At 42.7% G+C, this 12968-nt stretch overlaps 1 protein-coding gene across 1 annotated transcript in view; it reads right to left on the bottom strand.

The window, feature by feature from the left end:
* Window positions 1-12968, bottom strand: part of DNAH7 (dynein axonemal heavy chain 7) — a 261702-nt gene that overhangs the window by 209122 nt on the left and 39612 nt on the right. Inside the window, exons 21-23 of the mRNA XM_063430168.1 lie at window positions 8284-8424; window positions 7143-7355; window positions 498-607 (exon numbers count right to left, since the gene is read on the bottom strand). Of these exons, the coding sequence (XP_063286238.1) occupies window positions 498-607; window positions 7143-7355; window positions 8284-8424 (464 nt within the window). The remainder of the gene's footprint in view (window positions 1-497; window positions 608-7142; window positions 7356-8283; window positions 8425-12968) is intronic.

Genomic DNA, 12968 nt, shown 5'->3' with positions numbered 1-12968 from the left:
AGCTATGGCAGCATATCTTGTCTATAGATTAGTAAAAACGTGCTAGCCAAATGGTATGTGATTGATCTTCAGTGCTTGCCTCACGCTGTTCGTATTTGTTCCATTTTAGAACACAGTACAGTATAGGCCGGGCATCAATAGTAACTTATGACTAAGTGTTCTCTGCAACATAAAATATGTGAAGTGAGATGGCTTTAACCTGACCTTGTCTTTCTGCAAGATAGAATACATTTTTATATTGGAGCAATAATTTGTGGATCTCCTGGTGTAACCATTTCTGCATTTCATATTTTTATTAGCTTGGATTTGTATATTGAAGGGACTAGCAGGTCCCCACTGGAGACTGAAAATCAGCAGTCACACGCAGTTAATGTGAGTAGTTTTAACCCTTGGAGCTCCCAGTTGATTTCTTATTATACTGTATGACTTTCCAGAGTATCAGTAGTGATAGCAACATAAAGTAAATATAAAGACTTGCTTGGGGTTTACTTAATTACCTGTAGCATCTATCTGTTAAAGGTGTTATAACCAATCTTGGGGTGTTACCAAGATATTCATATCCATATTGCAATCCAGCATTGATCATCTTTGTTTGAAGGTGTCCTTCCTAAAATAAAATGAAAAATCATCAGCAGAAATCAACTACAAAACATGCCAATATGTCATTCCCAGTGACATTTCTCTACCGACCTCCTGCTGAGTCCTATTTCATAACTGACATTTTTCTACACAATTTACTGGGACCCTAGACATTTTTCAGCTGAACTGCTAGTTATTGTGACCTTAGGAAGAGGAAATGGAATTATCTAGACAAATGAACTACTATTATTCCACGTTATATAAATGTATTGTTTTAAAAGATTTTGTCTCTTTAATTAAAGGGACACTATAGTCACCTGAACAACTTCAGCTTAATGAGGTTGTTCAGGTGAGTGCTACAGCTACCCGGAGCCTTTTTCTTGTAAGCACTGTATTTTCTGAGAAAATGCAGTGTTTACATTGGAAGCTTGGAACACCTCTTGTTGCAGTCAATCAGACGGCCACCAGAGGGACTTCCGAGTTCAGAGGCCCTAAAAAGGCCTCCCGTCCGATGCATTCTGGGTGAATGCATCAGACGGGCTATCAGCACACAAAGCACTGTGAACGCGCTTTGTGTGCTGACAGCCTGTCAGCACTGCTGTGGGCGTGGCTTCAGCTGACAGCTTCAGCTTCAGCTGACAGCTGAAGCCCGAACCCACAGGGACGATTACTGTCCACAATAGTGGTTGAAGGGGGGGGGAGACCTACTCTCCTCCCCCCCCCCGGCCCCCACCGCTGTGCGGCGGGTGGGGGCCCTAAAATTATCAATAAGGGGGGGGACCTACTGTCCCCCCCCCCGGCCCCCACCCCTGTGCGGCGGGTGGGGGCCCTAAAATTATCAATAAGGGGGGGACCTATTGTCCCCCCCCGGCCCCCACCCCTGAGCGGTGGGTGGGGGCCCTAAAATTATCAATAAGGGGGGGGACCTACTGTCCCCCCCCCGGCCCCCACCCCTGTGCGGCGGGTGGGGGCCCTAAAATTATCCCCGGCCCCCACCCCTGTGCGGCGGGTGGGGGCCCTAAAATTATCAATAAGGGGGGGACCTACTGTCCCCCCCTGGCCCCCACCCCTGTGCGGCGGGTGGGGGCCCTAAAATTATCAATAAGGGGGGGACCTACTGTCCCCCCCCGCCCCCCACCCCTGTGCGGCGGGTGGGGGCCCTAAAATTATCAATAAGGGGGGGACCTACTGTCCCCCCCCCGGCCCCCACCCCTGTGCGGCGGGTGGGGGCCCTAAAATTATCGATAAGGGGGGGGACCTACTGTCCCCCCCGGCCCCCACCCCTGTGCGGCGGGTGGGGGCCCTAAAATTATCAATAAGGGGGGGACCTACTGTCCCCCCCCGGCCCCCACCCCTGTGCGGCGGGTGGGGGCCCTAAAATGATCAATAAGGGGGGGACCTACTGTCCCCCCCGGCCCCCACCCCTGAGCGGCGGGTGGGGGCCCTAAAATTATCAATAAGGGGGGGACCTACTGTCCCCCCCCGGCCCCCACCCATGTGCGGCGGGTGGGGGCCCTAAAATGATCAATAAGGGGGGGACCTACTGTCCCCCCCGGCCCCCACCCCTGAGCGGTGGGTGGGGGCCCTAAATACAAAGGGGGGGGGGACCCTAGTTAACCCTCCCCCCCCCCCAAAAAAAAATTATCTCCCTACCTACCCCCCTCACCCTAAAAATAATGAGGGGGGGAACATTAACTAAAAACCTGTAAAAAAAAATAAAAATAAAAAGAGATAAAAAAAACTTACCATTCGATGTTTTCTTTCTTCTAAAATCTTCTTTCTTCAGCCCAAAAAAGGCCAAATAAAAATCCATAATAACCGACGCAATTAAAAAAAAAAAAAAAAAAAAACGAGCGCAAAAAAAATAATCCATCTTCACCCATGGAGGGCTCCGCGCAGACTGAGCTCCGCAGGGTGGGGAAGGCTTATAAAGCCTTGCCCCGCCCTGCAATTAGGCTAAGAACACTCTGATTGGTGGGTTTAAACCAATCAGAGTGCTCTTTGTCATTTTACAAGCGTGGGAAAGTTCTTTGGAATTTTCCCACGCTTGTAAAATAACACAGAGCACTGTGATTGGATGGATTTCAAGCCATCCAATCACAGTGCTCTGTGTCATTTTACAAGCGTGGGAAAGTTCTTTGGAATTTTCCCACGCTTGTAAAATGACACAGAGCACTGTGATTGGATGGCTTGAAACCCATCCAATCACAGTGCTCTGTGTCATTTTACAAGCGTGGGGAAATTCCAAAGAACTTTCCCACGCTTGTAAAATGACAAAGAGCACTGTGATTGGATGGCTTGAAATCCATCCAATCACAGTGCTCTGTGTCATTTTACAAGCGTGGGAAAATTCCAAAGAACTTTCCCACGCTTGTAAAATGACACAGAGCACTGTGATTGGATGGCTTGAAACCCATCCAATCACAGTGCTCTGTGTCATTTTACAAGCGTGGGGAAATTCCAAAGAACTTTCCCACGCTTGTAAAATGACAAAGAGCACTGTGATTGGATGGCTTGAAATCCATCCAATCACAGTGCTCTGTGTCATTTTACAAGCGTGGGAAAATTCCAAAGAACTTTCCCACGCTTGTAAAATGACACAGAGCACTGTGATTGGATGGCTTGAAATCCATCCAATCACAGTGCTCTGTGTCATTTTACAAGCGTGGGAAAATTCCAAAGAACTTTCCCACGCTTGTAAAATGACAAAGAGCACTCTGATTGGCTCAAACCCACCAATCAGAGTGTTCTTAGCCTAATTGCAGGGCGGGGCAAGGCTTTATAAGCCTTCCCCACCCTGCGGAGCTCAGTCTGCGCGGAGCCCTCCATGGGTGAAGATGGATTATTTTTTTTTGCGCTCGTTTTTTTTTTTTTTTTTTTTAATTGCGTCAGTTATTATGGATTTTTATTTGGCCTTTTTTGGGGCTGAAGAAAGAAGATTTTAGAAGAAAGAAAACATCGAATGGTAAGTTGATTTTATCTCATTTTTTCTTTTTTACAGGTTTTTAGTTAATGGTCCCCCCTCATTATTTTTAGGGTGAGGGGGGTAGGTAGGGAGATATTTTTTTTTGGGGGGGGGGAGGGTTAACTAGGGCCCCCACCCACCGCTCAGGGGTGGGGGCCGGGGGGGGACAATAGGTCCCCCCCCTTATTGATAATTGTAGGGCCCCCACCCGCCGCTCAGGGGTGGGGGCCGGGGGGGGGACAGTAGGTCCCCCCCCTCATTGATCATTTTAGGGCCCCCACCCGCCGCTCAGGGGTGGGGGCCGGGGGGGGGGACAGTAGGTCCCCCCCCTCATTGATAATTTTAGGGCCCCCACCCGCCGCACAGGGGTGGGGGCCGGGGGGGGGACAGTAGGTCCCCCCCCTTATTGATAATTTTAGGGCCCCCACCCGCCGCACAGGGGTGGGGGCCGGGGGGGGGACAGTAGGTCCCCCCCTTATTGATAATTGTAGGGCCCCCACCCGCCGCTCAGGGGTGGGGGCCGGGGGGGGGGACAGTAGGTCCCCCCCCTCATTGATAATTTTAGGGCCCCCACCCGCCGCACAGGGGTGGGGGCCGGGGGGGGACAGTAGGTCCCCCCCTTATTGATAATTTTAGGGCCCCCACCCGCCGCACAGGGGTGGGGGCCGGGGGGGGGACAGTAGGTCCCCCCCCTTATTGATAATTTTAGGGCCCCCACCCGCCGCTCAGGGGTGGGGGCCGGGGGGGGCAGTAGGTCCCCCCCCTCATTGATAATTTTAGGGCCCCCACCCGCCGCACAGGGGTGGGGGCCGGGGGGGGACAGTAGGTCCCCCCCCTTATTGATAATTTTAGAAAGCGAGCTGAGCTGTCAGTCAGACAGCTCAGCTCGCGAACGCGCATTCCGCGCACATGCGCGGTAAAGCGCTCAGGTTCTTCATAGGGCGGCATTCAATGCCGCTCTATGAAGAACGCGATTGGTCCAGCGCGAAGCCGTCCCATTGGGCCCCGCGATTTCGTCATTTTGACGAAAAAGGGGGCGCGGCCTAGCGGGGAGCTCGGCGCTGGAACGGAGGTAAGTTTTTAATATAAAACCACCGAATTTTTTTTTTTAATTAATGAAAGTTCATATAAAAGCAAGAAGGAAGGCTGGGGGACCTGTCTTTCTTGCTTTTATATGGTGACTATAGAGTCCCTTTAATTATACACAACTTGTGTCTATATTGGGAGTCAAATTCTAAAATAAATGTGTCAACTGAACCAGCAAGTGGATTTACTAGACTAGAGCCTCACGCTGTTAAAATTGCGGTTATAACAAAAATTACAATAACTCACTGTCGTAACTTTACAGAGACTCGTAAACGTATGCCCCAGGAGCAAACTCTCTCCATGAGAATTAATAGAAATACCATTGGAGTTGCAGATTCATAAACTGTAAACAAGCCAGTTATATGGTGTAAATGCTTTGCCTCTTGAGACCAGGTGTAAGTTCTCACTAGGTGAGCTACACTATACAAGTCAAATCTTCTGGCTAATATAAGCACATTATGGGGGCATAAGCACATTCTTGGGAGTTATATTTGATGGACAGTTTTTACGTTTCTAGTAATTTTTTTTCTTAACTAGGGGAGTTTGTTTACTAATATAGTTACTTTTGATCAATACTGATTATATTATTCATTATTATATGAAAACAGTGGAGGCGGGTCAATAGTGCAAAATAAATAAATACATACATCCTAACCATGTTTTAAGTTTGGTGTATTTTTGAAAACTTGTTCCATTCTCTTTGTCTAGAAAGATATCCTTAGTTTTGCTCTATTTTTACAGAGGTCACCAATTGGCTGTGGGCTGTCAGATCCTGGACAAAAAAAGAAAACCCTGTCTTCTAGGGATGCCATTGGCGAACGTCATCAATAGATGGAGGCAGAGTTCTTTAAAGTGATTGTTTATGTGCACCTCTATGTTTGATCATGGGTTAAGTACACATAGTAGAGTCATACTCAAGGCAGAGAGTCAAGAGCTCCATTATCTGTAATCTTTACTAGGTGCCACAGTTTGAGCAGCTTCCCAGTGTCTAAAACCCTCACAAAACACAAAATTACAAAAATGTATAAATAAAAAACAAACATAGGGTGCAATTTCAAGCATTTAAAACAAGTGAATAAAATAAATAGATGACACTTTTTCACTCTTGATACTTGGTAAATATTAAATGAACCAAATAGATCTTGATAGCAGTTTCTAAGAACGTTCAATGCAAAAAATCTTGAACTGAAAGCTAGACTCAGAATAGAACTTAACAGCGGCTTATCTGAGTCCACTTTATTCTGTTGAAGATTTTCTTATAAACAGAATCCTGACTTTTGTCCTCAGCGATGTCTCCTCTAGTTTAATCTTCTTTCTGAATTCTCTAGACTAACCACAATTTCTGCAGCCACCGGAAGCGGAAAACAAAGACCAGAAAGCTAATTCTTCAAATGACTTTCCCGTAAGCGGTGTGGCTTTTGCAGTGTCTCTGTACAGGAGCCATTTTTTTGAACCCCACTGCAAAAGCCACACCGTTTACGGGAAAGTAATGTGAAGAATTAGCTTTCTGGTCTTTGTTTTCCGCTTCCGGTGGCTGCAGAAATTGTGGGTAGTTTGGAGAATTCAGAAAGAAGATTAAACTAGTGGAGACATTGCTGAGGACAGATGTCAGGATTCTGTTTATTAGCAGCTGTTAAGTTCTATTCTGATTCTAGCTTTCATTTCAAGATTTTCCGCATTAATCACTCTAAAAATCGCTATGAAGATCTATTTGGTTCATTTAATATTTACCATGGTTCAAGAGTGAATAAGTATTTTCTATTTTTTGTATTCACTTATTTTAAATGCGTGAAATTACACCCCCTATCCTTGATTTTTCTTTATAATTATTACAGGTGAAATGTTGCACACAATATCAATCGTTGTTTATGTATGTGGCATGTAACAGAATATATCTAAACAATGACGCCTGCTATGTGCTATTTTATATAACAAAAAACGTACTATTTGCAAGTAGCATTTCTGACAGTAATTCACAAAGAATAGGCAGGGAGTAACAAAACTTTTCTTTCGCACATAGATTACTATATGTGAAATAACCTACAAACTAAAGAAAGGCAAACATGCAAATAAAATTGCCGCTCTTCTTTAGCATAACAATGGCCTCTGATATGTCTTAAAATAACTAAACATAAAAACTTTTCCTTAATTACATCCCCTTTTCCAGTAATATTTCTTTTCAGACTAAATGCGTTATGCAATTTTCTGATCCAGGACAATGTACGCAATACCAATAACGTATAAAGTATATTTGTTTTATATTGCTTTTCTTCTAGAGAACAAATTGTTTGTCATGCTATTATTTATTAAACAGGTGGAAGAGCAGATAGATTAAGAAAGTATTTTATCACACCACATTCTGTTCCTGTGTTTAAAAGTGGGTCATAATGTACTAAGTATTATTCATGTGTTCTTGTTTGTTTGTTTTTTTACAACAGAAAGACATAAAACATTTAGAAACTGAAAATACCGGTATATACAAAGGAGTTATAAAAAAATGTTTATTGCATACCTCCCAATAATATCGCAACTGACTTAACCATTCAAAATCATTTTCATCGCAAACTCGTTTATTAACCAGAGATGAGAGGACATCTCTTGCGTGAACATCCAATACCACAAGAGCTCCAAGTGTCACACGGTTCTGCTTTGACAATGTCCCTCGTACCAATGCTACAATATCATCAATTTGCTTATTATTCTGTTCCAAGTATGCCTCAAGTGCCTGGATTTAGAACAAAAAAAGACAAGAATGTATAAAAAGGATACAAACACAAAGTAATTCTGAAATTCCAATTGATCTCAAAGTCACTTTATTTATTGATTTACAACCTCCTGCACTTCATTCTTTGAGATTTTAGAGCCGTCCAATATATTGTACCATAGGTTACTTATATTGGAATACATTGTTATTTTAAAGTGAATGTTTTCTACACTAATAATAAGGCAGAAATTATCATGCTAAAAGTAAAGGATTCAATACAAGTGGAGCATTTAAAAGTTTACATTCAAATCAGTTGCAAGAGATGTTGTGTTGTTTTGTTTCAGGATTATTTTTCCTTTTTTTCTATTCATAGTAGCAATTTCTTGGCAGACAGGTACTCTCCAGAAATTTGTCAGACTGTCACTCCATATACTCCTCAACATGTTTTAGCTTTTGTGCGTCCGCAGCAATAATTCTTTCTTTAGCGCTCTGACAGGTTAATAGCAGCACATGCACAGAAGATAAAAATGTACTGTATGTGTGCAATAGCATGGTGGTGTGACTATGCAATGTCCAATGCACATGAATGTGCACTTATCTGCTGATTGGACAGTCCAGCAGAATACTTCTGTAGATCAACAGAACAGAAATCAAAAGAAGAATGCTTATACTTAACATGTTGTGCTTCACTAAACCCTTACCAACTTCTTAATGGGAAGTTTGAGGCTATTTCTTAACAGTCTTTCAAAGCACATAACATTTAAATTTAATGAGGAATACTACATATGAGATATTATTTACTCTTTAACACAATATGATCTTATTTTGTGTAAGATTTTTATTTTGAAACATATTGTAAAGTACGCCTTCATTTAGGCATTGCTTCAAATGATCAAATGGCAAAAAACAAATTAGCAAGGCTTATTGCTTATTATCAAAATGTTCATACCTCTTGGCTTTTTCTGATAGACAGCTGAACGTCTTGAGTCCAGAAACACTGAGATACGCAAAGGACAGTTTGTCCAGGCCATTCCCTCACCCAGTCTATTCGAGTTGCTTTGGGGTAAGCTTCAAGGGCTTCACCAATAACCTTTATGCAATGAAAACAGTGTTATTGTTTTGCTACAACATCTCAATTACATTCTAATAAAAATATAATTCTGTAACAATTGGTTGTGAGCGTTTTACAGCCAAAGACTGTACATGCACAAAGGAGTGGAATCTGGAGAGAAGTAGGTTCAGCCATAAACTTCATGGACCAACCACATTATTTGGCACATCTGGAATGTCACAAGCTATACCATTCAACCACACTAGCTAGTTACACCTGGCAATCTGACCCAAATAAATAAGAGAATTAGGGCAACATTATAATTGAAATAATGGGACTTGTAGCCAAATGTTTACATGGCAATGATGTGAAACTCTAGAGAGCATTGCCAAGTGATAATTGTCAGGTTTTTCTCAATAAATTGTTTGATATTGTCCAGTATTATCCAGTTAAGTTGGTATAAGCAAAGCCAGATTACATAAGGTATAAACCTGGTGCTGACAATTATGATGGGCCTAATTACAGAATCTTATCAACAAAAAAATACTAAAACAGTCATACCTCCCAAGCATTATGTATCTGGTGGAGGTGGTGGTGGAGGTGAGCTCACAGGATGCCGCTACAATAAAACACATACCCTTCATATCTCAAGCAAATCAATACCCCATAACAGCAGAGTCCGGTGAAGCAGGACGTTGCTGCAGGGGTAAAAGTGTGGACCACTGACGTGAATCACATGACTGGCACTGCCTAAATGGGCGGACATGCCCAGAAAGGGGGGAAGCAGATCTGCCCAAAGATTTAGAAGGTCGGCCTTAGTGTGAATGCATGTCAGGCTGCCTGCCAATCATGCAGGCTGGCTAACTAAGGGCATACAAAGCAGACAGTATCCCGAGCTTGGTGCAAATGCATCTAATGATGCGCTCCCTCAGCGCTTTCTTGGGCCCGTCCCTGGTGTCCCCCAGCACTCACTTGTTCACTCCTTTCCTTACCTTCTTACTAGCAGGTAGAAGCTTCCAGTATGCTGTCTGGCATAGTGAAAAGCAGAGGTGGCTCTCTAATTAGGCGATTTAGGTGGTCGCCTAAGGCCTTGCGCTGCCTGGGGCCTCGCGGGTGCCTAAACCGCCTTAGGGAAGACTGTGTCGGGTCCTCAGTCAGTGACCGAGGACCTGACACCAGCAGGGGGCCTGGCAGCTTGCTCTGTATGCCCCCCGGGTGCAAGGCCCCTCCGGTCTGCCCGGCCGGAGAACGCCAATAGCACAAACAGGTCTGCAACTCTGCAATGTGCAGAGCTGCAGACCAGGTGTCTCACGAGATGTGGGTTACCACGGCAACACTCTGACTGGATCTCGCGAGATACATGGTCTGTAAGTCTGCAGAGCTGCAAACCGGATATTATGGCCACCAGACCACCAGGGAGCCCACTGGACCACCAGGGAGCTACAAAAAGGTATTTAATCCCTTATTATCACTCCCTCCTTCACACCATCATCCCTCTATCAATACCTCCACTCCATTTTCCTCACACCATCAATACCCCATCTCCCTCACATCATCATCACACACTCCTCACACCATCATCACCCCCCTTCCTCACACCATCAATAACCCCCTCACACCATCATTACCTCCCCCACACACAGAAACACACAATGCATTCCTTACACACACTCAATGCACCCCTTACAGACGCACACACTGCATCCCGTACATACACAGAAACATACCTTGCAGCCCTTACACATACAAACACAGATTCACACAATGCATTCCTTACACACATATCAGGACATCCCCTACACATTCCACCCCCTGTGAACAAACTCATTGGTGGAACATGAAGGTGGACCCTGGGACCCAGACCTTGAGCTGTGTAAAGGGCCCCCAAAAAATGGAGCTGCTTCCCGTTCTCCCAGAACATTGATTTTTGCAACCACAGTTACAAACAGCCTCCAGAGAGCCTTTTCTACACCAGACCAGTGGAGCCAGACTGCAGCTAGAGCCCATCATCATCCTCATCTGGTTGTAAGTAGGCAATCTAGTATATTATTCGTGGCACTAATCTCTAATTTACCTCACATTAAAGAAACACTATAGTCCCCAGAACCACTTCAGCTTAACCCCTTAAGACCGCAGCCAAATGTACAAGTTGTGATCCAAAAAAAATGTAAACAAAACCTGGCATTTGCGCTATATGTCTGTCCAACCGTAATTCACCTCTTTCATATTAAATGCACCCACACTCATTATATATAATTTTATTCAGGGGAAACAGGGCTTTCGTTTAACATCAAATATTTAGGTATGGAACATAATTTAATATGAAAAAAATATAAAAAAAATGGGAGAAAATAAGAATTTTTAAAATTGTTTTAGTTCTACGTGACGTTCTAACTGTGAATGTCAAAATACTGTTTGATTTACTGCAATAAAATACACATATTTGTATTCAGCTATGTCTCATGTGTAAAACAGTACCCCCTATGTGCAGGTTTTTTATGGTGTTTTGGGAAGTTACAGGGTCAAATATAGCGTGTTACATTTTTCATTTTATTCACATTGAAATTCGCCAGATTGGTTACGTTGCCTTTGAGACCATATGGTAGCCCAGGAATAAGTGGCTACTAAAAAAAACTGAACATACCCTATTTGCATTACCCTGGGTTGTCTACTATTGCAAATGGTATGCCATCATGGGGATAATTTTCATTCCTGGGCTACCATACGGTCTCAAAGGCAACCTGGCCAATTTTAATGTGAAAAAACTGAAACGCAAACCTTATATTTGACTCTGTAACTTCTGAAAACACCATAAAACCTGTAAATGAGGGGTACTGTTATACTCAGGAGACTTCGCTGAACACAAATATTAGTGTTTCAAAACAGTAAAACGTATCACAACAATTATATCGTCAGTGTAAGTGCCATTTGTGTGTGAAAAAATGCAAAAAATGTCACTGTCACTGACGATATCGTCGTTGTAATATATTTTACTGTTTTGAAACACTAATATTTGTGTTCAGCGAAGTCTTCCGAGTAAAACAGTACCCCCCATGTACAGGTTTTATGGTGTCTTGGAAAGTTACAGGGTTAAATATAGTGCTAGAAAATTTAATTCCCTGAACTTTCGGCCTGGGTTGGCAGGCAGGTCCTGCAAATTGTAATTAATGAAATGACCTAATTATGTAAAATTATTACATACATATATACGTAGAATTATTATATATATGTGTGTAAATATATATGTGTATATATATATATATATATATGTATATAATTTTTTTATTATTTTTATTTATATATAGGTATATATATATAGTGATATATACGTATATACTTATGTATATAAATATATATATTTATTCGTTCTACATGTATTTTGATATCAATATATATATATTAATTTTAAAATACAGTTAGAACGAAATGACGCATGTTTATATATTTTTTATCTATTTATTTTTTATTATTTTTTTAATTTTATTTTTTAACACATTTATATATTTATTTATTTATTATATATAAATATATATAATGAAAATTATATATATATTTAATCAATATCATTGTACGTGTATTTTGATATTAATATATATATATAATTATGTATATATTAATATTAAAATACACGTAGACAGTGCAGCGTGTGTGTATGAGTGCAGTGTGTGAGCGTATGAGTGCAGTGTGTGTGTGTATGAGTGCAGTGTGTGTGTATGAATGCAGTGTGTGTGTATGAGTGCAGTGTGTGTGTATGAGTGGTGTGTGTGTGTGTGTTGCAGAGCCTTGGTGGGGGATGGGCAATTTTTTTTTTATTATTATTTTAATATTTTTTTTATTATTATTTATTATTTTCATTTATTTAATTAAATTTTTTATTATTTTTGTATTATTATTTAATTTTTCTTTTTTTTATTATTACTAATTATTATTTTTTCGTCCCCCCTCCCTGCTTGATACATGGCAGGGAGGGGGGCTCTCCTTCCCTGGTGGTCCAGCATTGGTAGTTCAGTGGGGCTCTAGACTTTATGAGGCTAAGGCGAAACTAAACCGTGAGGCCCCACTAACACCCAAAGTGAAAAAATATAGGCAAATTTGCATTGCCATAATACAGACTGGGGCTGTGGGGGCTGTAAGAGAGTTTACTTACCTCTCCTGCAGCTCCTGTCAGCTCTCTCCTCCTCCGCGCCGTCCGTGCAGCTCCCTCTGTCAGCTCCCAGTGTAAGTCTCGCGAGAGCCGCGGCTCTCGCGAGACTTACACTGGGAGCTGACCGAGGTGCTGAACGGACGGCGCGGAGGAGGAGGGAGCTGACAGGAGCTGCAGGAGAGGTAAGTAAACTCTCTTACAGCCCCCACAGCCCCAGTCTGTATTATGGCAATGCAAATTTGCCTATATTTTTTCACTTTGGGTGTTAGTGGGGCCTCACGGTTTAGTTTCGCCTTAGCCTCATAAAGTCTAGAGCCGCCCCTGGTGAAAAGGTGTATATAGTGAATGTAGAAGAAAGGGGACATGCCACAGTGTTAGAGAGACCAAAGCAGCAAGAGCATTTGCACAGTGCACAAAGTCAGCTTTACCTTAACTAATT

The sequence above is a fragment of the Pelobates fuscus genome, chromosome 8 (assembly GCF_036172605.1).
Source record: "Pelobates fuscus isolate aPelFus1 chromosome 8, aPelFus1.pri, whole genome shotgun sequence".
Taxonomy (NCBI): Eukaryota; Metazoa; Chordata; class Amphibia; order Anura; family Pelobatidae; genus Pelobates; species Pelobates fuscus.
Note: the sequence above shows the minus strand (reverse complement) of the source record. Positions and strands in the feature narration are given on the sequence as shown.